This window comes from Coffea arabica, chromosome 10e, assembly GCF_036785885.1.
Source record: "Coffea arabica cultivar ET-39 chromosome 10e, Coffea Arabica ET-39 HiFi, whole genome shotgun sequence".
In the NCBI taxonomy this organism is placed as follows: domain Eukaryota; kingdom Viridiplantae; phylum Streptophyta; class Magnoliopsida; order Gentianales; family Rubiaceae; genus Coffea; species Coffea arabica.
In genome coordinates, this window is record NC_092328.1 from 6,050,403 (window position 1) to 6,076,366 (window position 25,964).

Genomic DNA, 25,964 nt, shown 5'->3' on the forward strand with positions numbered 1-25,964 from the left:
GGTTTTGAGGATACACAGGATTGCAAATGACTCCAACTGCCAAGTGAAATAGAAACATAAACTTAAAAGTGCAATTTACAGAAAATTTTGTTGGTAATTATAGCAGGGATCCACGAGGCCTGGCCAAAGGTAAACACGGTTGCATCGGTGGAATTAAGGAGGGACAGGGATGAAGGAAATTCGAAGTTGCCGGGAAGATGGCAAGGCGCTCATTCTCGTGGGGCAAATGGCCAATGGCCAATGTCTGGCGGGAAATAAATATCCCATTTGCAAGACGCGAGAAAGAGACTTCCCGAGATGAGTTCTGATGAATTAGGTAGGAATGCTTATTACTGATTCTATGTTCCAATAATTCATATATTAAATGCATCCAAGCAAGAGTGCAAGACTTGGCCTTCTTCACATCACGAGCGGTTGGGGTCAAAAGTCAGAATTTTCAACTGGGATGGACTCCGTCAGTATCGCCTCTCTGCCCTCTGTCCCTTCTCCAGGCACCACTCACCAGTGATCATCAGACCCAACAGATAAAACAAAATCAGCTTACTGGGATTTCTTGGACAGCCCCAAAACACACCATAGGGTTCTCCGAATTTATTTGTTCAAGTTCCCAGAAGTTATTAGGCTAACATAATTGTTTTATTTTCTGGTTGAAGAATTGTTGTTTGTCTGTTTTTTTACCTCTCTTTGAAAGTATACTTGCAAATCATATTTAAATGAAATATCCCTTTATTTTCAAGGATAGCATTTGTATCTTTGACATATAAGAGATGTTGGACAACTGTGGACAAATGAATTTTCTTGGGATTACATCAATGCCCTGCTCACGAATTTCGATGCTGGGAGTGAGTGCGATTGCGGGGCTTTTCTGGGCTTTGCTTCTGGCGGGAGCAGATGGCCAAGTAACAGATCCTACAGAAGGTAATTTATCTACCTGAAACTAAAACGGAGATCCATCTATGAATGGTTAAACTTGTGCAGCTCTATTATGATGTCTAATGTTGTCTCCAAATAATGCATTGTGTAGAAAACTGTGCAGATTATGAAGCATTTTACAGCCGTATATGAGTCGTCATCAAGATGTATACGTACTGAATTTGTTATCAATTTCTGCATGATCAATTGATCTGACTCATGTTCATTGTAGACTATGAGACGTTCAACCTTGAGAGCTTCTGGGATTGTACATATTCTAATATATTTTGTTTCCACAAACACCACATTTTTTTGATTAACCACACTTTGCTCGAATCATCCGTCATCTTAGTCATATAGAAAACATTTTTAGTGACAATCGATCATGGATATAATATACTATGTGATATTAATTATTGAGCAGAGAGATTTCGAGGGAGTGCGCATATTCGAAACCTTTGGCTAATTGATATTTAGTCTGTTAATCAAATGAATAAGTAACATAATCATAATAGAACAACTGCAGGATGTTTACCATGCAAGAGGAATTTCGTTTAAGCATCTGCATTTCTATGCCATTTCTATACAGAAGCTTGCAGCAAAGTTTGTAGCTGTTGAAATTTAACTTGGAAAGATCCCAACAATTAAATTTATAAAATCCAAAAAAAGAAAAAGAAGAAGCTAAGATAACTTGCACAAATATTTCAGTTGCATGATGAAATCCTAACAAGATTTTGAATTCAACATGCAGTCAGAGCATTGCAGGCTATAAAGCTAAATTTGATTGATCCAAATGGGATTCTCAGTGGCTGGAGTAGAGGAGACCCATGTGTTTCAAATTGGAGAGGAGTCCTGTGCTTTGATAGACAAGTCGCTAATGGCTATCATCATGTCAGAGAATTGTATGATTTTATTCTTTCCCGAGCTTTATCTTTCCTCTGTTATTATTTTGTTGAACCTATATATTTGGATGCCAATTTCATATGTCTTACTATTTGTGTTTCACACAGAACCCTTGGTATTGTAATTTTACCATGCAGTAATTGCTTTCCAAAATATATCCTTCGTAGGTAAAACAATACAAATAATAGAACTGGATTTTGGCATAAAGCATACTTAGCATGAAGGCATTCTTCAGGAATAAAGTACCGTATTTTGGCTGAAAATGACAGGCACGCACACACATGTATGCACACTGCATATAGATATTTCTTATACTACAGAGTCGCATTTTTTTCTTTGTTGAGAGGACTACCGGAACACAAAAGAACGGAGTTTATGGGAGGATTGCCATTTACCAGTGCTGAGTTTCAGATAGCTCATAACCATTCCTTGACCTTCAGGAGTGTAACCTACCAGCCTCTAGGATACTTTGTTTGGCAACGGGAATTGCAGAATATGTAGCTTAAGTTATTTATGTGTCTTATGTGAGCTGCTCTTCATGCCTATGGGCCACAAATGTTCACAAGTGTTGCACTTATGTGCATATAACATTTGGAAATATGTGTTGAAGCTATGCCATGGGCCTTAATTGATGGCTGTTTTGGGTTCGCAGTCTGGCTCCATGCCTGCAGTGCATTTTCATTGTAAATCAGTTGGTGGGTATACAATCCATGACAAGATGTTGGAGCAGCCTCCATGGTAGGGGAGGAGGACCGAGTTGGCAAGCCTAATCTTTAATTTCTGTTCCATTAAACAACAATAGAAAGTACTTTAGGTAAACTATCTTTTTGATGCTTGGAAAATTTTTGATCAATTGGGCTCCTGGATATTCTTTGAGATATGGATGAATTAGGGCTTTAACATGAGGAACAGAAACAAAATGTATGCATCTTTTTGGGCTGTGTAAATGAAAGGTAAGCTTCTGCGAAGGATGTGGGTGCATGGCATATGCTGCATGCTTTTTGGGGGCCCAATCCAAATTAGTAGACAAGAATTGACAATAACTATCCCGCCTGGTAAAGTTTTCAGTAACTTTCTCGGATTCAAAGATTTTTTTGGGGCTGATGTTTTCCTGAAACCAATTGGAAATAAATTGTAGTAGTGGTTTTGGTTGTAACGGAGCAGACCCCAGAATGGATAACCTAGATGAGATTTCTTATGTGAACAAATTTCTTGTAATCATTTACATGTATACGATGACAAGTTATCCAGTGCATCATGTCTTGTGTATCAAGCAACAAAATGCAATATGCTGTAATTATGGTGCCTGTTATTATACTCTAAATTATGGAAAGTTTTCGTAGTGGTGAAAATGATGCTTGTAAGGAGCACTAACATTCTCCTTTTGATAGTCTTGTACGTTGACAGAGGAAAGCATGTTTAGGAAAGTTATTTACCTGTATAAGATCTACATTCGCAAGATGCTCAATCTTTTTGCTGCTCTATGCATCTAAAATTGTTTTAAATTTCCAGAAAATCTTACAAATGTTTCCGTCCAAAAGTATCTTGCAATTGCTTGAACTCATATGCTTTAGTAATCATCTTAGAGAAGTTATGTGACATATCTAGTACTCACCTGGAAATGAAATTCTTTTTTTTTATATTTCATGTTGATTTAACACTATATGATATTCAATGGTTTCTGTCTCTGAACAGGCATTTACTTAACCTGAACCTGTCAGGAAGCTTATCAGCTGAGGTTGGCCGTCTAGCTTACTTAAGGATATTGTAAGTTGGAGTTTCTTTTTGGAATTTGTGTGATGAAAATGCAAAATGCTTCATTTTCTAAAACAATTAAATTTGGGTTTTTTCATTGGGTCAGTGCAACTGTATTGTTCTTTTTTGTTCTATAAATGTGTGTTTCATGTTTGTTTTACAGCGATGTCATGTGGAATGCAATTGGTGGGTCAATACCCAAAGAGATTGGGAATATGACCAAGTTAGAAATGCTGTAAGCTAATGCAGCTTTAGTTGAATGCTTCTATTCTCTATGGTATTTGTTGTTGTTTGTTTCGAGTGTAGTGCTATGATGGAATCAAATTTGTAATCACAAAACATTTTTTGTTTAATAAAAATAAGTATGCCACTTTTATCTGGCCTACCGGTAACTGTTCTCTTTTACAGGCTCCTAAGTGGTAATCAATTCACTGGTTCCTTGCCTGAAGAGATTGGTTACCTTGAAAACTTGGAAAGGATACAAATTGACCAGAACCAGATATCTGGACAGTTACCTAAATCATTTTCAAACTTGAAGGCGGCAAAGCACCTGTGAGAAATTTTCTGTGTTTGCTTGTTCCAATTTCCCCTTTGGCCTCAAGTTTACTTTCATACTGCAGTGAAACTGGATCCGTCTTCTTGTTGCTAGTTACTATAATCAGTAACTTCATTTCCTCTTGTTTGTTACGCTATCCTCCAACAGCCACTTGAATAACAACTCACTTAGCGGTCAAATCCCACCTGAGCTATCTAGAGTTCCGAGTCTTGTTCACCTGTGAGTAAGAAATCGAGTTTTTATTTGTTTTGTTTCTTTTATAATACATTTTCCACTAGATTATTGAGATTTAGGAATTGTAAATGGCATATATTTTTCAGGTTACTGGATAATAACAATTTGTCAGGGTATCTACCGCCGGATTTCTCCTTGCTTCCAAATTTGCTCATACTGTACGCTATCTTTCTTAATCACATATGTCACGTGAGTTCATTGTTGTTGCTTATATGTGTCTCTGTAACGCCTAATCTCAAATTACTCTGCTTGCACATTATCTTCATTTGCTCGGGTTATCTGATTTTGTTAAAAGAAGTTGCTCATCTGGATATCAAAAGTAGGCATTCTCAAAGAATGCATTCGCTTGAGTTTGCAAGAGGAATAAAAGGAGGAAGATGCAATCACAAGAGAAGTCTTGATAAGAGTATATACTTGTGTTGCAAACTTTTGATGGGAGAAATCACAGAGATCTGATAATTTCACATTCTAAGCAACGAGAACCTTGAAGTAATATTCCTAATCACCATAAGCAATGTGTGAATATGGCCTGGAAAAACGCCTATCTTGTGATTGAAGCAGCTACTGCCTGTAGCATTTGGAACATCAAGCATTCCCATATGTTCATTTGCTTGCTAGTAGCTCATTTTCCTTTCAAATGGGCACATAAAACTCCGTAGTTTTGCTTTGAAAATGCCAATACCCAAGCACCTATCAGTTATGAACGAAGATGATCGACAGATCTAGTGGATGAAGTTACTTGGAGTGATACACTGTGCAAGGGAATCAACTTGAGATTTGCAGTATTTAGTGACATCTGGTATAGTGGTTAAGAAAACTCCAAGTGATAATATTTGCTCACTTTCTTGTGCTTGTCCTTTCCAGGTATCCAAAGTCTGCTTGCTTTAGGAAGAGTTCGCCCTGTCTTTCAAAGTCCTTAAAGATGTGGACTTACAGATTTCAATACAACTGTTCTGGAAAGTAGCATTTAGTAATTATAGTAGGATTTTGTAACTTTGGATAGATGTGGTCTTGAGTTGTGCAATGAAAATATATAACCTTTTAATGTCCCCAAGGTATGCATAAGAACTTAGAGATATAAATACAGTTAAAATTTGAAATTGAAGGAAAAATCGTGTCACATATATTTCTTTAACGAAATGAACCGGTTTGAAGATGAGATGCAATCACCTTCAAGGCAAAGAAGGAAACCGATTGCTGCTCTGTTTCCATGTGAAAACTTGGTGTGCTATGTTATAGTTGTAAAGTGGAGTTCGGCAACAGAAAGAAGAATTAATTTCCTTTTCAGTTTAGAAAGGAAGGTGCAGATTACTTTCTAGATGGATTTTGCATTGTCTCATGGACAAATGACAAAATAGTATGCAAGGTTCAACAAGTCTACAAGAAATTAATGTTAGCGTCTAACTGACATTAGGATTTGAGCTAATTGCCTATGTATTCTTTATATAATGATAGCAGATTCAAACGATAGGGCAGAGACCTCAAGAGTAAATAGGTCTCAAATGCATCAACTTTTACCATTAGTTGGCTTATTGTCTGCATTATGTTAGTAAATCCTGCACTCTAAGGAGGGTCTGTTGAATGTTCAATTGGATGTGGGTCTTTTATTCTTGCAGTTGTGAATATTTTGAAGATGATTGAAATCGAGCTGGTTATGATATGTAATTGTGCAGTTTCATTTAAGTCCAATTTTTATTTCATTGAAAAAGCAAGACATCATAAGTTATTCATGTAGGCAAAGAAGTTTTTCATGGTTAAATCTGTTTACTAGAGGGCACAAATGCTTTTGCAACTGAGCATATCGCACTAATAACTGCAACATTTAGTATGTCATGGAACTAATCAATTTTAGTTTTTTGTTTTAAAAACTCCAACAATGTGAATGCAATGATTTGTTTTGCCTCTATTTGCATCTAACTTTCTTTTCCTTCATGTTGTAGTCAAGTTGATAACAATAATTTCAGTGGGACTTCAATACCCGGTACTTACAAGAACCTCTCCCATGTATTGAAAATGTAAGTTTCAGAGGTCTTGCACATGATGCAGATACCCATGATTTTGTTATAGTTAAAAATGGCTGATCATGGAAAGCGTAAGGCATACGATGATTGTACCCATGGATGTGGATATGTGATAAAACATATTCAATTTAACTTGGTATCCCATATTCTATGCAGTATACTCCTGCATCAAAAGAAATGTGGAATATTTTGGTCAGCTGCTGTAAAATTTTTCTTTTGATGAAAATTTTCCAGTCAATGGATGGAAAAAAGTTACATAGATTAGGAACTGCAGACATGTTGGAGAAATTTTTGAGCAAAGATTTGTAACAATTTAGATTTCCTGACTGTATCAGGAGTTTCCGGAACTGCAGCCTGCAAGGACCGATCCCAGACCTGAGCAACATGGTTAACCTTTTATATATGTAAGTCATCCTATGCTAGACACGCTGGTAGGTGAATGATCCATAGTTATATTTGGTCTCTAAATGTTCTTGCTTCATTACTTTGTTTGGAATTCCTATGCTGACTGATTTATACCTTCAATTCAGAGATTTCAGCTTTAATGGGCTAAGTGGATTTATGCCCCAAAGTAATGTCTCTGGGAATATCACAACTATGTAAGCAAACTCTTTTGTCATTGTGGTGTTTAATAGAATAAAATTCCAGTTATATTGGTGTTTAGAAGTACTTACTGAGTTTCATGTTAATTATTGATTGTAACAATTCTTCCGCTTACCAACAGCTACTGTTTGCATGCTGCAGCGATCTATCACACAATGATCTTTCTGGAACTATTCCTATGAACTTGTCAGGCCTACCTTATTTGCAAAGATTGTAAGCATCTATTCATTCTTAAGTCAGATATTGTGTTCCAAGAAAATGCTGCTGCTTAGTTTTTCCGTTCATGGTGTAATTCATATCCATTAGGTGTATTAATCTCTCTGGTGGAAACATGTATTAATTAGACTTAATCAATTAAGTGGACATTATTGATGTTGCAGGTCGCTTGCAAACAATTTGTATAATGGTTTTGTACCATCAATTATTTGGCCAAATACGACTATGACTGGCAATGAAGCACTTACAATGTAAGTTCATGTTATGAACCCGGAAATTAATAGAAGAGGAGAGAGAAGTTGGAGAAGAAAGAGGAAATGAGGGGAGAATTTATTCCATTCCAAAAAACTACTACATCTGAGAAATCATCCTTCTATTTATAGCTACGGTTAGAAGATTCTAGATCAGAATTGTCATGCTAACAATGCTTATTTTGTCCTAACACTTAACGGTGATCCAACTGACTCCTAACAGAATTGCAGCTAACTTTCTCACGTGCATCACCATCCGCCATGCAGCCATGCAGCTGCTCACATTCTTCATCTTAGCCTGCATCTTCATGGGAATGATCCGCTGGCCTGCCACTGCATGGAGTTGATAGTCATGCTGATCATGACAACACCCCCTCCTCAACACAATCCTCACTAGGATTGAACTGAAAATTAGGGAACTGAGACCGAAGGACAGAGGCATCCTCCCAAGTGAAGTCATCTGGAGTCAAGTTCAGCCATTTAACCAATACTTGGAGCACCTTCTGCCGTTTCCTCACCACTTCCCTAGTTGCTAGTATACTTTCTGGTGCAATCTTGACTTGGCCATCCTCGATTTTCAGGGGTAGATCCTGGGTGGGACTAACTCCTTTGGTAGAAGGTTTGAGCAAGGATACGTGGAAAACAGGATGAATGGTGGAGCCCTCTGGTAATTCTAATTTATAAGCGGCACTGCCTAGTTTCTGCAGAATCTTGTAAGGCCCATAGTACTTAGAGGATAGCTTAAGATTTCTCCTAAGAGCTACTGATGATTGCCTGTATGGTTGCAGTTTGAGGTAAACTGAGACCTCAATATTAAAGCTCCTTTATGTCCTTCCTTTGTCAGCAAATTGTTTCATTCTATTCTGCGCCTTTAAAAGGTTGTCCCAGAGCATCTCATTCCACTTCACTCGATCTCCTAACCATAAATCCACTGCTGCCACTGGAGATCTTACAGCATCTAGGCCTAGTTGTGATGGAGGGTAACCATACAATGCTTGGAAGGGAGTCATGTGTAGTGCTGTGTGATAGTTGGTATTATACCACCACTCTGCTGCAGCCAACCATTGTTTCCACTTGTGAGGCTGCTGAAAACACAGGCACCTGAGGTACGTCTGAAGGCATCTATTCAACCTTTCTGTCTGGCCATCTATCTGTGGATGGTAAGCAGTAGAGAACTGTAGTTCAACACCTAGCTTGCCCATCAACTCCTGCCAGAAGGTGCTTGTAAAAATTTTATCCCTGTCCGAAACAAATACTAAGTGGCAGTCCATGTAACTTGTGCACATTTTCAAAGAACAAGGTGGCAACAGTAGAAGCTGTATATTTTGGGGTTAGTGCCATGAAGTGCCTGTACTTAGTAAACCTGTCAATGACCACAAATATGCCATCATATCCAGCAGACATAGGAAGTCCCTCCACGAAATCCATGGAAATGTTCTACCAAGCTTGGTTTGGAACTAGTAGAGGCTGTAGCAATCCGAGGTACTTGCAGTTCTCCAGCTTATTCCTCTTACAACAATCACAGTAATGCACCCATACCTCAGTATCTTTCTTCATACCTGGCCAGAAAAAGTGTTCTTTCAACCTTTGATAGGTACGCAAATTTCTAGAGTGGCCACCAATGGGGGACTCATGAAAACATGCTATCAGTTTCTTCCTCAGCTCACCCATAGCTCTAATGTAAATCCTTCCCTTGTACCTTAATATTTCTCCTTTTAAGGAGTAATCAGAACAGGAATCTGGTTGCATGGCCAGTGCTCTCAAGAGTTCTGTAGTCTTTTCGTCTCCCTTATACGTATCTATGGCTTCCATCAGCCATGATGGTTTAGCCACAGAAATTGTATTCACAGCTCCCTCCATGTCACTTTCATCATCCTCATACCCCCTCATTGATAAGGCATCTGTAACCAGGTTCTCCTTCCTCTTTTTGTAATGTATCTCATAATCCAACCCCAACAATCTGGTGAGCCATTTCTGTTGCTGAGAGGTAGAAATTTTCTATTCTAGAAGATATTTAAGGCTCTGATGGTCGGTCCTAATGATGAAATCAGAACCAAGAAGATAATTTTTCCACTTAGTTACTGCTGTGATCAAGGAAACCAATTCCTTCTCATAAATGGAAAACCCTTGATTCTTAGGTCCAAGAGCCTGGCTCAGGAATGCTATTGGTCGTCCCTTCTGCATGAGCACTGCCCCCAAGGTCTTGTGACTGGCATCAGTTTCCAGAACAGTGATTGGCATCAGTTTCCAGAACAAAGTCCTCAGAGAAATTTGGCAATGCCAATACTGGGGTGCTACTCATCACCTGCTTAAGCTTCTGGAAAGCTAACTCAGTCACTTGGTTCCATATAAATCCATCCTTTCTGAGTAATTCTGTTAGAGGCTTGGTTATTAGTCCTTACCCCTTCACAAAATGCCTGTAATATCCAGTGAGTCCAAGAAAACCCCTTAATGACTTTAATGATTTAGGAACTGATCACTCCATCATGCACTTAATTTTTGTAGGATCTACCATTACTCCTTCACCACTGGTAATATGACCGAGATACTCTACCTGGGACTGTCCAAAAGTGCATTTGGAGAGCTTGGCAAATAAGGAGTGTTTCCTAAGGGTGTCAAGTACTATTTGAAGGTGATTAAGATGGGAATCCAGGTCAGGGCTATAGACAAGTATGTCATCAAAGGAAATAATGACAAAGTGTCTCAGATAAGGTTCAAAAACTGAGTTTATGAGGCTTTGGAAGGTGGCTGGGGCGTTGGTGAGACCAAAAGGCATAACAGTGAACTCATAAAGTCCAAGGTGTGTTCCAAAAGCTGCCTTGTGCACATCATCAGGATGCATCCTGATTTGATGATAACCAGCCCTCAAATCGATTTTGGAAAAAACCTTTGCACCAAATAATTCATCTAGTAAGTCATCAATGATAGGTATTGGAAACTTATCATTGATGGTTAAGTCATTTAGTTGCCTATAGTCTACACAAAATCTCCACGTCCCATCTTTTTTTTTTTTGACTAACAGAATTGGGGAGGCAAACGGACTGTGACTGATTTGTATGATCCCATTGCTGAGCATGTCTTAGACTTGCCTCTCAATCTCATTTTTCTGGATATGGAGGTACCTATATGGGGCTAATTTGAAGGGCTTAGCATTAGGGATTAGGGGTATTTGATGGTCACAGGTTCTTGAGGGAGGGAGGTTGTTTGGCTCTCCAAAACATATTTGTAGTCTCTAAGTAAAGCATCCAAAGAGTGGTGAAAAGAGTCATTTACTTGAGCTTTTGACAGCCTGATGCCACACGATCTCTTCCATAGCTTGGTATTCCATTCTTTCCCTTCAATATGATCTACTGGCAAGTTGAGTGTTGTCTCATTAGTGTCACCCTGCAATAGCACCTGATCTCCAACCTGATCAAAGACCATGCTCAGGTTCTTGAAGTCAAAAGTTATGGGACTATGAGCTGCCATCCAGTCTACCCCCACGATCATGTCATAAGGCTCCAGGTTGAGGACGAACATGTTATGGCTGAAAGTTCTTCCCTACATCTCCCATGTCATCTTGGGAATCATCTTCCTACACCACAAGTATTGGCCATTGGCCACCCTCACCCTGAAAGGCTTAACCTGCTGGACTGATTCTGGGCAGATTTGAGCCACAGTGTTGGTCACAAAGCTGTGTGTGCTACCTCCATCCACTAAAATGGACATCTCCGCCCCCTGGTACTGCCCCTTCAATTTGATGGTATTGTGTAGCATCTTTCCAGTTAACGCATGAATGGCAAACTCTACATCCCTCTTCCCTTGGTGCCCCTGGTATTCAATGATCTCCTCATCCCCTGGGCTTGCTGCCACCTCATCCCCTTCTTCCACTGCCAGCAAGAGGTGCATCTCCTTCTGTTTACACTGATGTCCAGGCTCATACTTCTCTCCACATTTGAAACACAAATGATGGTCCCTTCTATATTGTATTTCTGCTGGAGAAATTTTCTTGAAACTTTGTACATTAGGCCTCTTACTCGCTGCCTCAATGACGGATTTGCTGGGGGAGCTGTTGGTGGTTGGGTAGGAATTTGCTATATTGGAAGTCTTATGTATGGATTTCTATCTCTTCAGAATCGATTCTAAGGCATTTTCCTGTAGCCTTGCTAGCTCAAAAGCTTGAGTAAGAGTCTTTGGTTTGTGAGTTCTGACCAATGACCTAAACTCTTCCGACAAGCCACTCAAAAAACTAGAAACAAAATAAGATTTGGATAAATGAGGAACTCTGATATCTCGGATCGTAATTCCTTGAACTTCTCCTGGTAGGCTAGAACCCGTGGTAGACAACTGCAATTTGTTGAATTCCTCCACAGGGTCCAGCTGCCCCAGCCTACCAAACCTTCGATGTAATTCCTCAGAGAAGCTTTCCTATTCGATGTTGTCTTTCCCCGCCTTGAAGTTTTGGTACCACATGTCTGCCTTGTCCTCTAAGTAGAATTCTGCCAACCCAAGCCATTGCTCCTTGGGAATGCGATGCAATTGGAAGTACTTTTGTGCCTTCCTGATCCACTCTCTCGATTGTTCTCCTTTGAAGACAGGTAACTCGAGCTTAATATTACCTGTAGAAAATCCAGCTCGGTAGGCCCTTTCCTGCTGCCTTTGGCCACCATTGTCAGTATTCCTACTCCTACCAACTTCTAGTGTTCGTAGGAGTCCTCTATCTCTATTATTGATCTGAGTGGTGAGCACTGCCATGAACTCATCCAGCTTGCCACTCAGCTCCGAGCTAACCACATCGATCTTGACTTCGAGGCTCCTTTTGTCAGTGGCCATGGAATCCAAAATTTCTTGTATCCTGAGCTCTTGCTTGCGGAGCTGCTCTTCCATGGATTTCATCCGTGTACCTTCCGCCATGATTTTCTAGCTTAAGCCTCCTAGTCCAAGGACCGGAGGCTCTGATACCAACTGTTATGAACCCGAAAATTAATAGAAGAGGAGAAAAAGAAGTTGGAGAAGAAAGAGGAAATTAGAGGGGAGAATTTATTCCATTCCAAAAAACTACTACATCTGAGAAATCATCCTTCTATTTATAGCTACGGTCAGAAGATTCTAGATCAGAATTGTCATGCTAACAATGCTTATTTTGTCCTAACACTTAACGGTGATCCAACTGACTCCTAACAGAATTGCAGCTAACTTTCTCACGTGCATCACCATCTGCCACGTCAGCCATGCAGCCATGCAGCTGCTCACGTTCTTCATCTTAGCTTGCGTCTTCATGGGAATGATCCGCTGGCCTGCCACTGTTTGGAGTTGATAGTCATGCTGATCATGACAGTTCACAAACATTAGCAATCCATTTTCTTTATTACATCTCACCCTCGGGGGTAGGGCTATGCTCCTTCCATCCTCCAAAACATGGTTTGTATGGAAACGCTGGTCTACCATGTTGTCCTATAAAAAAAAGTTTATCTCAATATTATATATGTGTGTGTATATTTATATATATTTATATATTTGTCTGGATCACTCCTACTACATTAATATCAACAAGGGAGAAATTTTGTTTTACTTTAATTATGAATCTGTTTTGTGCTCCAGAGATCTGCAGAATAACAGGTTTTTAGATGTCTCCAGCAGACTTATTCTCCCTTCAAATGTCACGATGAGGTTTGTTAGTTGGATTACCTTCAGGACAATGAATTGTAGTTTAGAAGCAGCATTTTCAACCTGTACAAATGTTTAAAATATATTTTGGTCATTTATAAGCCTTGCAATGTATCTTATGTTATTTTCCCGCTACTTTTTTCAATAAATTTCCAGGCTTAAAGGAAATCCTATGTGCGCAAATGTTACCTTAACCAAGTTCTGTGGAACCGAAGACGAAGATGCTGGGAATATCGTTCACTCAACAAACTCCATTTTTTGCCCTCCTCAAGCTTGCCCAGCCCCTTTTGAATTTGCACCAGCATCTCCTGTTCCTTGCTTGTGTGCTGTACCTCTCAATGTTGGTTATCGTTTGAAGAGTCCAGGTTTCCAAGATTTCCGGCCCTATATCCATCAGTTTGTGGTGCATCTAACCTCTATTTTGCAGCTAGAACTTTATCAGCTTTGTATCAATTCAACTGCATGGGAAGAGGGCCCTCGACTGAGGATGTACTTGAAGATTTTTCCAGTATCTGATAATATTTCCTTGGCCCTATTCAGTAAGAGTGAAGTTCTTCGAATTCAGACAATGTTCACATCATGGGAGATTCCCGATGCTGATATTTTTGGTCCTTCGGAACTTCTAAACTTTACTATTCCGGAACTTTATGATGACGGTTTGTCTCCTATTCTGCGTGATATGTTATCATGGTTCATATTTTTTTTGACTCTTTGGGAGGGATGTGTCACTGAAACAAAGAAGCCATACAATTTATTATGTATGCTTTTAACTGTTAAAAAGCCCTGATATCCGTTTGAATTCTTTACCAGGTAAGTTGAACCAACCTCTGTTGAGGTTTACTGTAACTGCAGGACTTCCCTTCTTGTTTATAGAATTTTATTTACCACCACCTTTAAATTACATATCATGCTACAAAAGTTTTCATCAATTGCTTCGTAATCTTGATGTCATTCAATAAACTAAAGAAATATAGTAAGTTAAACAGAAACAGATGATATCAGATATCTCCCATAATCTCTGTTTTATGGTTCAATATCAGCAGGTAACTGTGATTTACACTTACATTAATCGCAATGGTTTTGTACACCAAATGGAACAAAGTGAAACATGGTGCTAAGAAAATGTTGTTTTAGTCCATGTAAAAGGTAACTACATAATAAATATGACTGTCATAGGAAAGGAAGCCTATTGTAAGGATTATGATTGTATCAGGCCATTGGTATATCATCGCATGCATAAAGTCATCGGCACTTGATGCTGATAGTTCTCCACTCTACCGCATATAATGCAATTCTGATATATTAGTTAATAGTGATTGTGGTACTTAAAAACTTAGAATTGTATAACCATAAGTTCCGAGACTTGTGCTTTTGGTTATCTTATGTGGTTGTAAGTTTAATTACAGCGTGAAAGTCTATTGGCCTTTCTATATGTCTCATGGTCTGTCCTTTGTGCGACATTACTGAAATTGTGCATTTAATTTCATCACGGACAAGTTATTGATCCTGTTCAGGTCATTCAAAGAGGCAGGGGGACAAAGGACTTCATATCTGCATGTCCCCATAAATTTTGAAAAACTAGTCTAATCCTAAATTTTTCTTCTAACTTGCAGTAATTTCTCCTTCAGCTTCTGGTTTAAGCAAGGCTGCCATAGGCGGCATTGTTTCAGGGGCCATTGCTGCTGCAGCTATACTATGTGCTTGTATGCTGTGGCTTATCTTGAGATTCCGCAAGAGGAAACATCATGCAGTTTCAAAAGGACATAACTGTGAGTTTCCTATCGTTGGAGATTTTGGTGACAATACGAAGATTAAAGTTCATCATTGTTTCTTAGTGGTGGTGTATAAGGCAAGTCCTGATAGCATGCCATTATGCAAGTATACGTTCAGTTGTTGATCGTACAACGAAGAAAAAGGATTGCTTTGAAGCTTGAAATATATCCTCTCCCTGAATTAGCCTATATTGTGCTAAAGTTAATTTTTAATCAATTGGTTAAAAAAACTGATTGATATGGCCTCCCTACGTTTCTTCCTTTAGTTCGGTATGTCCTGGAATACTGATTTGCATGCAATAAGGTTTATTGCTGCAATCACAAATCATGAAATTTAAAGGGGCTGTGGGGAGAATTCTTAGTTTATGGCGAAAAAAAAAAAGTATTCTACAAGTGGGGTGGTTTTTGAGTTTTGTTCTTGAAATAGGGTCTTCGCATTCGCGAAATGCGAGCTCACTTGAGCTCGCATTTCGCGAATGCGAGCTCACTTACAAAAATTTCGCGCAATGCGAGCTCACTTGAGCTCGCATTTCGCGAATGCGAGCTCACTTGTGCTTCCCGCGAGCTCAGTAAGACAGTGACCACAAACATTTCCCCTCAGTCAAAACAATTCCCTCAGTCAAAACAATTGCTACTCAGTTGTTCACAGCAAAACGGAGCCGGCCAGCAAACTCCCGCCATAGCTGCCAAATCAATTGAAAAAAAGTGAGTTGGGTTCTGCACATCGGAGCATCCAAAGAGCTGGCCACCATGTGTCCTATTTTGTGCTGCTATTAACGCCGGACGGCAAAAATAGGAGGAACAGCGCCACCATCTCTGTTTTGCTCCGCCGGAAGCCACGCAAATCTGAAGTTTCTGCCACGCAAATCAGAAGTTTCTGCCTCGCTGAAGCAAGGCATCAAGATTGCAGCCGATTATCGGAGCTTCTGCACCAACAGATTGCCGACCCATTTGCGACTTTGCCCACCCACTGCCGCCCCATTGCCGTACTCAACATTTGCCAGCATTGCCGTCCCACTTCCCACTTCAAGTGCCAAACAGTGAGCTCTTTCCATTTGCAATGCCTCACATTTTAAGTTTAATTAATACTTGAATATTTGAATCCAAAGGCAAGTTCAGATTTGTTGTGAAATTTGGGTTTAAATTTGATGTGGGTTGTGCTTATTTTTTTAGTTTTTGTGGTGGATTTGTTGATACACGTTACATTGTTCGAATTCTTGCAATTTTGCTGTTTCCAATTCAGTTTAGGTTGAGGTAATTGTGCCCGTGTAGACACTTTTGTCGAAAAATAAGGAAGTAGTTTTTTTGACAAATATTGCAAAATAGTTTAAAGCTAAAACCGTTTTTTAAGGAAAAAGTCCATTTAATGGTTTCAACTACTTTTTAAAATTTTTTTAAAATTAGAAAGAAATTTAGGATAAATTTCTTTTCTGTACATCTAACTCTAAATTTGATGTGGGTTGTAGTCTCATTTTATTATCTACGGCGGATAGAGAGGTAGTGGTACTACGAACGGGTTGTTGTTCATTTTCTTTTTCCGATAAGGCATAGGAAATGACTAAATGTTCTAACATTGGACGAACTTGAAATAACGTTTTAAAAAAAGTCTATTTTTTTGTGTTGGAGAAGATAAAACAAAAACCCAGGAAAAAAGGGGCAAGTTCCATTTAAAATAGAAAATGGGTTGTAATTAAGGGAATTAACCCACTGATGCAAATGAGAAACGAATTTCTCTAGGACAGCTATGCGTAAATCGTACATTAGAGTATGAAAAGCAAGAGAAGATTTTAGAAAAATAAGGGCCTTGAACTAAAATGGAAAAATAAAATTTGCTAAAATTACAATATATGTTAGCGTGACTCAAAATTTGATGCACGTTTTTTGAAGTTGTGTTGGATGCATTTCCATTGCTTTAATAGTCTTAGCATGCCATTTAATTAATTTTTATATACATTTAGACACAATTGTCGTACTTTAACAAGTGTATATAAATATATTTGACACATACTTATTTTTCACTAATGTAGTTATCAAAGCCATTTACAATAATTAGTACTTTAAAACGCCCTGTATAATTTGAAATGATAATAATTACAATAATTATACACCAAAATAATATGTCTTGTGTAATTTAAAATAATAATAATTAATCATCTATGACTATTTTTATGTACAAAATAATTGTCTAGAATGCTAAGCACATAGTAGACAAAGTCTCTAATACTCAATGTGGGGGCAAGGGTTATGTACCAAATTTGGGTGCCAAGTACCCACTTTTCAGTTTTTGTTTTTAAATTCTATTTCGTAGCTGTTATTTTTGGTCGAATCACTATCTACATTGGACATTATATGTTTTGCAATTGGAGTTTAGAAATTTTATTGATAGTATGTAGTTTATAGATTGGAGTTTTTCAATTTCATGGATATTTGGATTGTTTGACAGTGAGTTTTAGCCCATTTATATGGGAGACTCTGTCGAAATTTTTGTAGATATTTCTTTGTGAGGGCAATTGACTATTACAAATACATGTTGCAACTTCTATATTTGTAAGTGATTTTTGGTTATAAATTATGTCTTCATCTAGGTACAACAAGGTTGGGATACAAGCTTGGGAGGTTGTGTTTGGTACCTCTAGAATCCAAGCCACAGAAGTTGGATACATTCGAATTTGATACAAGTCATTAGGTAATTTATTTTATATTACAACTATTGGATCTTTGCTGTCGAATTGAAATAGTATAGTTTGTTAAATTTTCTTTTAGTAGAAAAGGGCGTTAGAATATGAAATACGGATTTATTTGAAGGCGAATTGATGGATTTAAAGTACTTTAATACGTCTTGTGCAATTTGAAATGACAGTAATGTGGATTGTTTGACAGGGAGTTTTAGCCCATTTATAGGGGAGACTCTGTCGAAATTTTTGGAGATCTTTCTTTGTGAGGTCAAATGTCTATTACAAATACATGTTGCAACTTCTATATATTTAAATGATTTTTGGTTGTAAATTATTTCTTCATTGTGATACAACAAGGTTGGGATACAAGCTTCGGAGGTTGTGTTTGGTACCTCTAGAATTTAACCCACAGAAGTTTGCTACATTCGGATTTGATACAAGTAGTTACGTAACTTATTTTATATTACAACTATTTTTGCTTTGCCGTCGAATTCAAATAGTATAGTTTGTTAAATTTTCTTTGAATAGAAAAGGGCGTTAGACTATGAAATACGGATTTCTTTTAAGGCGAATTGACGGATTTAAAGTCAATGACCAACTTTGTAGTATTTTTTGTAATTGGCAATATCTATAATCCTAAAAAACTGGCAAAATCTACTATAGTTAAAAACATTAATTTTGTCAGGTCTATTGGTAGAATATCACATCATTGTGAATGTGGATCTTGTTATGCGGTGTCACTGTGGAGGCCAAATACATATAACTTCCCTTACTTTTCTTATACTTGTATTTTGAAAATTATAGGGTCTCTTGATAATATGTAGTGTGGCAATTGGTGGCATTACAACTTCATACTACTCCCTATTTGGATTGGTTGTCAGGGAGTTATAGTCTATTTTGTGGATTGGTCAAAAAGAGAGATTTATCCAAATTTTTAGGGGAGATTCGGTATCCAAATTTTTTAAAAATTTGTTTGGGAGTTTTAGGCTATTCATATCGTTATTTATAGCATATTTCATACTTGTTTTTAATTTTTCGATAAACATCTGGAATCGAAATGAGTCTATTTAATAGTGCCAATTTCGACCTAGAGTCCACCCTCTTTCATTTGTTTGGACTCTTGGACTACTAATTCTAATTTATTGTCCCCAAAATAGGGATTCATTTTACAGAGATGTCTGTAGACAGACCTCTCCGGGTAAACCTATACTGGGGAGGAGAAATACATTACGAGGGTGACTTTGTTTGTTATTTGCCTCGTACTTCCAACCGGACATTCACTTTGAGGCATAGAATTGGATACGGGGAATTGGTTGACAGGATTTATCACTATATGGGGGTCGATAAAGGGATGTTTAAGCTGAAATTGTTTCTTCGTCAGCCGTTGGAGAGTTCCAAATATACTGTTTCGGCAGTGGTGGATGATGAAACTCTTGATGTAATGTACGATCTTTGGATCGAAAGAGTTTCATACATGGCGGAGATTTATATCGAGAAGGAAGGAATCGTTCAAATGCCTGTAGTTAATAGCGTATTCAGTGGACCAATAGCTAATGTTGGTCCAATGATGTCGCTTGTACATGCATTCATGGATCCAACAAAGTTTAACTTCGGTTCTAGTTCAGTCATTCCAGAGACTTCATCGGCATCTCACTATATGCATGATGATCGATCTATGGATTTATTAGAACCAAGGCTCACATCAGGGTCCATGGGTTCCCAGGAATATTTTCATGGCCTGGATTCGATTCCAAGTTTTGGAGATCCAGGGCCATCATGCCATATTTCTCCACAGTATTTCGAGACTAATCCTGGGCAAGGTTGTCGAAGTTCAGCTGAAGATGATCCGGAAGTTGATGCAGAAGAAGTTCAAGAGTCGGAGTCGGAAGATGTGTCTGGTAGTGACTCGGATGATGAGCATGAAGGTGGCGGTTTAAGAGTAAACTTCGATACCCAACAACCCTTTGTTGGGTATCGGGTTGCCAACACAGAATGCGGAGATATCAGACGTAACAGCACAGCTGGCAACTCCAGTTATGTTCCAAGAGGAATGACATTTTTCTCCGATCTTGGGAGCATAGATGATGCTGATATCGAAGAGGATGATGGATTGGAGCGTATTGTTACATTCAGCGAGGAGAATAATAATATACGTCTGCATATGAGGTTTGAGAGTAAGGAGCAGCTCAGCCGGGCAGTTAGGATGTGGTCCATCAATCACAATAGGGAGTTCAGAGTTATTGAGAGTAAGAGTAACACATGGTTTGCTAAATGCAAATCATCAATTGAAAGAACTCGTTCCACTTCAACCGCGCCGTCGTATCCACCATGCGACTGGTGTGTTAGAGCCGTAAAGAAAAGGACTCATGGAATGTGGCAAATTACAAAATGGGTCAATGACCATAACTGTTTAGGCGACATGATTAGAAATAACACTACAAGCCTGACGGCTTCCGTTATTTCAAGGCACATACTCCGTACCATTGAAGATGATCCTGGATTAAAGGTAAAGAACATACTAAGTTTCGTTAAAGAGAACTTGAAGGTTGATGTGTCTTACAAAAAAGCCTGGTATGCCAGACGTAAAGCAATTGAGCTTGTGTTTGGATCTTGGGAACAGAATTTTGCCGAACTACCACAGTATCTCGATGCCATGTCTCAATCCAATTCAGGCACCGTGGTGGAGTGGTCGCATCATTCGGATAGTTCGGATCGAATTAAGACTTTTAAGTATGTATTCTGGGCCTTTGGACCGGCTATTGAAGCATTCCACATGTGCAGGCCAGTTATTTGTGTTGATGGCACTCATTTGCGTGGTGAATACAAAGGCAAACTCCTTGTTGCAGTCACTCAAGATGCGAACAACCAGGTTCTGCCACTTGCTTATGCCATAGTTGATGAGGAGACGATTTCCAGTTGGTCGTGGTTCATGGAACAATTAAGATATAATGTGGCACTTGATCGCCATCCTGTTTGTGTCATTTCCGATCGCCACAATGGTATAATCTATACCATGACACACTTTGACTATTGGGCCGAACCTTTGGCCTACCATAGGTTTTGCCTGCGACATGTTAGGAGTAATTTGATGACACACTTCAAAGGTTTACACCTTAGAAAGTTGTGTTGGGCAATGGGACGGGCAAGACAATTGCGCAAGTGGCGGATGTTTAGAAGAGAGTTACGAAGCATGTTTCCAGATGTTTGGAATTATCTGTCTGCCATTAGTCCAGAAAAGTGGTGCCTAACACACGACGATGGCCATCGTTGGGGTATTCTAACTACCAACATATCCGAAAGTTATAATAATGTCTTGCGCGGGGCGCGCCATTTGCCAATTCGTGCATGCATTGACATGACATTCCATCGGACAGTTGCGTTATTCCAGACGAGAAGGGAAGATGCCTCACACTGTCGCAATCCTTTTCCCCCAAAGATATGGCGTCGGTTTAGGAATGCTGAGAAGAAGGCGGGCGCCCACAGAGTCGTTGAATTCGATGGTCCATCGGGCGTATACAAGGTTATCACAGGCCGACGTGTCGATGGTAAAGGAGGCAATACGCAAACCGTCAGGTTTTTTGATAAGGCGTGCTCTTGTGGTAAGTGGCAGCATTACAGGCTTCCTTGTTCACACGCTTTGGCGGTGTGCAGGAATAGATGTGACAATCCGGGGTTGCTTGTGGATCAGCAATTTACCACCACGAGGTGGGCCGTGCAGTATTCAGGGAAGTTTAACCCACTGCCGCATCAAGATACTTGGCTCCATCCTGGATGGGAGTTGCATGCAGACAGGAGTAAGTTTGTTGCACGTCGGGCAGGGCGGGTTCGAGCTAGCAGAATTCGGAATGAGATGGATGAGAGGGATCCAGACGAACCAAGAAGATGTCGAAATTGTCATCAGACGGGTCACAATAGGAGAAATTGTCCGAATTATAGGTCTTGATGTGATCCAGCTAGACGTAGGGTGCTAGTTCATTTGTTCTTGATGTGATCCAACAGTTTTATCATTTATAGCTACATCCCCTTTCCATACGCCTGTTGACATATTTGTGTCCAGGAATCCTCGGATGGTGTGTTATATGTGTTAATGCTCGTGCATTTGCGTGGTATGGTATTTTGATGTTTGATTGACAGGGAGTTATGGCCGCTTTATAGGGGAGATTTTAGTCAAATTTTCTGTAAAACTTTTGACATATGACTACAAATAGATAATTGCAGTATATGAATACATAGAGGGATAACGAATTTTCTGCAAAAAATATAACTGATTGCCATGGAGTTTTTGTCGATTTATAAGGGATATATGGTCAACATTTTCCCCGATAAAAAAAAGTCTTGCGACGCGATTGTTCGGTCAAAATTGTATACACAAACTATTGGAAAGTACTATACGTAATTACCAATATTTAATCGATGCAGATATTCAGTTGACACTATGGCCGACACTCCTGTCCCTCCCGGCCTACATCCAGGACCATACGTGCACGACATTATATCGGCGGGAACTCCACACCGGGCACATTCTATTTTTTACGGACATATTGAGGGCAATCAGTTAGATGTCAGGCGGTGTGACAGAGGATTTTGGGAGCATACGCCTATTCCTGATCGGGTTTGTCGTTATATTGCCTTGGCTGGATTTGAGGGGGTGCTTGAGAGTGGATATCAGATGGTTGATCATTCTTTGATCACAAGTTTGGTCGAGAGATGGCGGCCCGAGACGCATACATTTCATTTACCGGTTGGAGAGGCCACCGTGACATTGCAGGATGTAGAGGTGTTGTGGGGGTTGCACATCGATGGTCCACCGGTTACAGGGATAGACACATACCGCAGCATTCAGGAGTGGGGAGCCATTTGTGAGGAGCTCATTGGATTTTCTCCTGCAGTTGGATACTTTGATGGACAGAGACTAAAATTGGGATGTTTAGCAAGAGCTTTAGACACAGAATTGCCACCCGATGCTTCAGATGTCGAATGTAGGCAGCGTGCGCGCATCTACCTCTTACTGATATTAGGTGGACATTTATTGTCCGATAAGTCCGGCAACAAAGTCCCTTTGTTGTATCTTCCATTACTGCGGGACTTGGAAACTGTTGGGCAATATAGTTGGGGTAGTGCGTGTTTGGCGACTCTTTATCGGTCACTTTGTGATGCTACGAATCCTGCCAAATCGGCTATTGCCGGTCCATTAGTTTTGTTACAGGTAGTTTCGATACCCGTCCAATAATAATATGTTTTGTGATTTGGTCATATTAACAAGTGCAATTTTAACTTTGATTCTAATTTTCTAACAGCTCTGGATTTGGGAACATATACCAACCATGCGTCCGGACCGAATCGCGCCGTTGGAGCATTACCCTGGTCCATATGGAGCTAGGTGATGCAAACATAAATTCGCCGATACTACTTTTTTGGTGACACTTGTATTGCAAACAACATAAATTTGTTCTAAACAGGTTCCTATTTTATTAAATATAGGTGGAATAATGACTTGGACGTACACAGAGTTGTTAGGCATGTTGTGCCTGCTTTCCGAGATCAGTTGACAGGCCTGCGTCCTGAAGAGGTATTGTACATATGTCTTGACTATATTAATGAATGTGATAAGTTGTGCCAGTCGCCTTGTCATAATAGTGCTTGTCAACTGAAAGCACAAGTTGTATGAGTGCAAATTTTGAATGGAAATTGAGTTTGTTGGCAGGGAGTTAACCTCCAATTATAGGGGAGACTCTGTCGAATTTTGTTTCATAAATTCAAAAATTTGTTCGATACCCAATCGACTAGCACTTTTTTGATATGTTGTGTCCAAAGTGCTTATTGAAATGTTTTATTATTATACAAAGGAAAAAATGAAACAAGTATGATATTGTATTTTTTTCAGTTCGTATGGCAGCCCTATTCAGAGGACGTTCTCGCTTCTCTTCCTGCGTATTGTACTGCAGGTGCGGACATTTGGAGGTCCGTAACGTATCTTATTTGCTGGGATGTGGTTGAGCCGCACCTCCCTCATCGGGTTATGCGGCAATTTGGGTTTCATCAGTCACTGCCTGATATGAGGCTGACAGATAATCAGGCAGCTCTACATTCTCTGGATCGTCGTGGTAGGGCGAATCAAGACTGGAGCACCACGCATGGACACTACATTGATATTTGGACTGATCGACGTGTGCATGTACAAGATGGCACTATAATTGAAGATACTACATATCCATCGGATGAGTATGTTCAGTGGTATCGGGAGCGGACGGTGATTTATATTTCAAATCCAAGTCGATTTCCCGCTTTCCCAGTGGGTTTTCAGGGGGATAGCGCTAGGGCACAATATCTTGTAAGTTTATTTCCAGCCCAACAGTTTTAATTTCGTCACTTTGAGTTTGCTCGCTTTTTTAACTGTTTCTTACCACAGTATCTCCTTCTTATCCCCGATTTGTTTGTTTGTCGAGAGCGATGCCATGTCTCGCATGTATTTCATGGCACAGGACTCTCTTGCAGTTAGTGATGAACAACACAGTAGATATTTTCAAGAGTTAGGCGACTTTGCATCCACATCTTTGCATCATGTAGGAGAGTCACGCCGACTTGCATTTCGCCCTCCACACGTACCACAGGAAATTCCGCTATATGCTGATCCGTGTCGTGTGCAGCGAGCTCCTAGAAATACCCGCAGAAGTCAGCATGGCGGTGGACGACGTCGTAGACTCCGATCACCAGATCCCGCCATACAAACTGAATTCCATGGAGGTTCGATTGCTACTGAGGACCAAGCTGGCGCATCTACTGTTCTCACACCTCAGACAGAAATCATGCACGAGAGAGGTGTATCGATTGGACATTCTGTATCCCCTATGACTTTCCCAGAGTTTACGCCCGATAGGGACTCACATCAGCATACTTCGGGGCAATGTCAAGGAGGTGAAGGTACAAGCGCTCAAATTCACCAAGCTACACTGTTGGCACATATTACTCAAGGCCATACAGTAGTGCCAAACCAACCACGTCGAAGTCGAAGAATACCGAAACCAACAACATGTGGTACTCATGGAAAACTTGGGCAGCATTGATGGCATGCTTTTGACTATCGTTATTGTATAAATAACCTAACATATGGATCCACATCTTTTTTGGTGACATTTTGTATATATTGTGAAATTTCACGAATAACTCATGTTTTAGTACCTTATGTTAATTTGGTGTGCTTTTGTGGGTTTCATAAGCGTTTTAGTTAATTTGAAATTTTTGTGGTATAGAGTTGGCAATTGGTGGCAAGAATGACCATTTGAGGTTAAAAAATGCGAACTGTAATCAATCCACTTAACCCCTTCATTTGCGTTAAAGGTGTAGTTCATCCATCTAAAAGGGGTAAAATGCATGTTTTTATCATTTGACAAGTGCGCACATTGATAAATTTTCGAAACGAATGATCTATGATGCATTTTGAGTGATTGGGGTACCAATGGTAATTTTGCAAACTGAATTTTCTGCACAAAAAATTGCAGAACAAAACGCACCAAGCATGAAAACGCGCTTCTAAGGCGTGTTTTCATCAAAACGCGTATCAAATTCTGCAACGACAATGAAGAAAACGCGCTAAGAAACGCGATTCGAAGGCGCGTTTTCCAGCAGTCGCGTTTTCATTCCCGCAAGATTTGTGCAAAACACGCGACTTATGAAACGCGATTCGAAGGCGCGTTTTCCAGCAGTCGCGTTTTCATTCCCGCAAGATTTGTAAACAAAACGCGACTTATGAAACGCGATTCGAAGGCGCGTTTTCCAGCAGTCGCGTTTTCATTCCCGCAAGATTTGTAAACAAAACGCGATTTTTGAAACGCGATTCGAATGCGCGTTTTCCAGAAGTCGCGTTTTCTGTGTCCAGATATAGCTTCCAAAAAACGCGATTTCGGTTCATTTTCTTCTTCCTCTCATGAAATTGCAGACGCGTTTTTCCTCTCCCTTTCTACCCAACTCACAAATCTTCATTTTTACTTCATAATCTTGCTAGAAATCATCAACCCAACACCTTTTGAGCTTCATACACCCTTTTTAACCGATTAAAATTCAAGCTAAACACCTAAAATCAGGTTTTTGAGGGATTCAAAGTTAGGGTTCTTAAGCTCTAATTTCTTCAATTGGAGGTCAATTGGAGGTTGTTTCATAGGGCTTTTGACATTTTTAGTATCACCAAACTTCATTCTACGTGATTGAGGTAAGTTTCTTCATCAAATCTTTTGATTTTAGAAAGTCATATTTTTTATCCTGAGCTATCTGACATCTTTTAATTTCGAAAATTTGATGATATTTATGGCTATTTTTTATTTTATTCATGCTTGCTAAGATTGTTTAAGCATGTTTATATGTTTTAATGTAGCAATTTATTGGTTTCGTAGTGATTTAAAATTTACAATTGCTATATTTGGGGG

The 25,964-nt window shown here is 39.5% G+C and overlaps 1 protein-coding gene across 4 annotated transcripts; it reads left to right on the forward strand.

The window, feature by feature from the left end:
* The first annotated feature begins 407 nt into the window (after positions 1 to 407).
* Positions 408 to 24,733, forward strand: LOC113712685 (probable LRR receptor-like serine/threonine-protein kinase At1g06840). Of its 4 annotated transcripts, none has more exons than XM_072068085.1 (17): positions 408 to 918; positions 1,664 to 1,814; positions 3,511 to 3,582; positions 3,734 to 3,805; positions 3,979 to 4,122; positions 4,274 to 4,345; positions 4,447 to 4,518; positions 6,301 to 6,375; positions 6,717 to 6,785; positions 6,912 to 6,980; positions 7,126 to 7,197; positions 7,365 to 7,451; positions 13,032 to 13,100; positions 13,254 to 13,753; positions 14,711 to 15,909; positions 17,455 to 17,555; positions 23,429 to 23,530. In XM_072068085.1, the coding sequence occupies exons 1-15, from the start codon at positions 768 to 770 to the stop codon at positions 14,992 to 14,994; spliced, it is 1,959 nt and encodes a 652-aa protein (XP_071924186.1). In that variant the 5' UTR covers positions 408 to 767; the 3' UTR covers positions 14,995 to 15,909; positions 17,455 to 17,555; positions 23,429 to 23,530. The 4 variants fall into 4 exon arrangements, with proteins under 4 accessions (XP_071924186.1, XP_071924187.1, XP_071924185.1 ...); XM_072068086.1 differs by having other exon boundaries at positions 4,447 to 4,473; XM_072068084.1 differs by lacking the exons at positions 408 to 918; positions 1,664 to 1,814; positions 3,511 to 3,582; ... (9 more) ...; positions 13,032 to 13,100; positions 13,254 to 13,753 and adding exons at positions 21,964 to 22,750; positions 22,842 to 22,924; positions 23,026 to 23,113; positions 23,991 to 24,733 and having other exon boundaries at positions 14,995 to 15,909; positions 23,429 to 23,875.
* Positions 24,734 to 25,964: the final 1,231 nt, after the last annotated feature.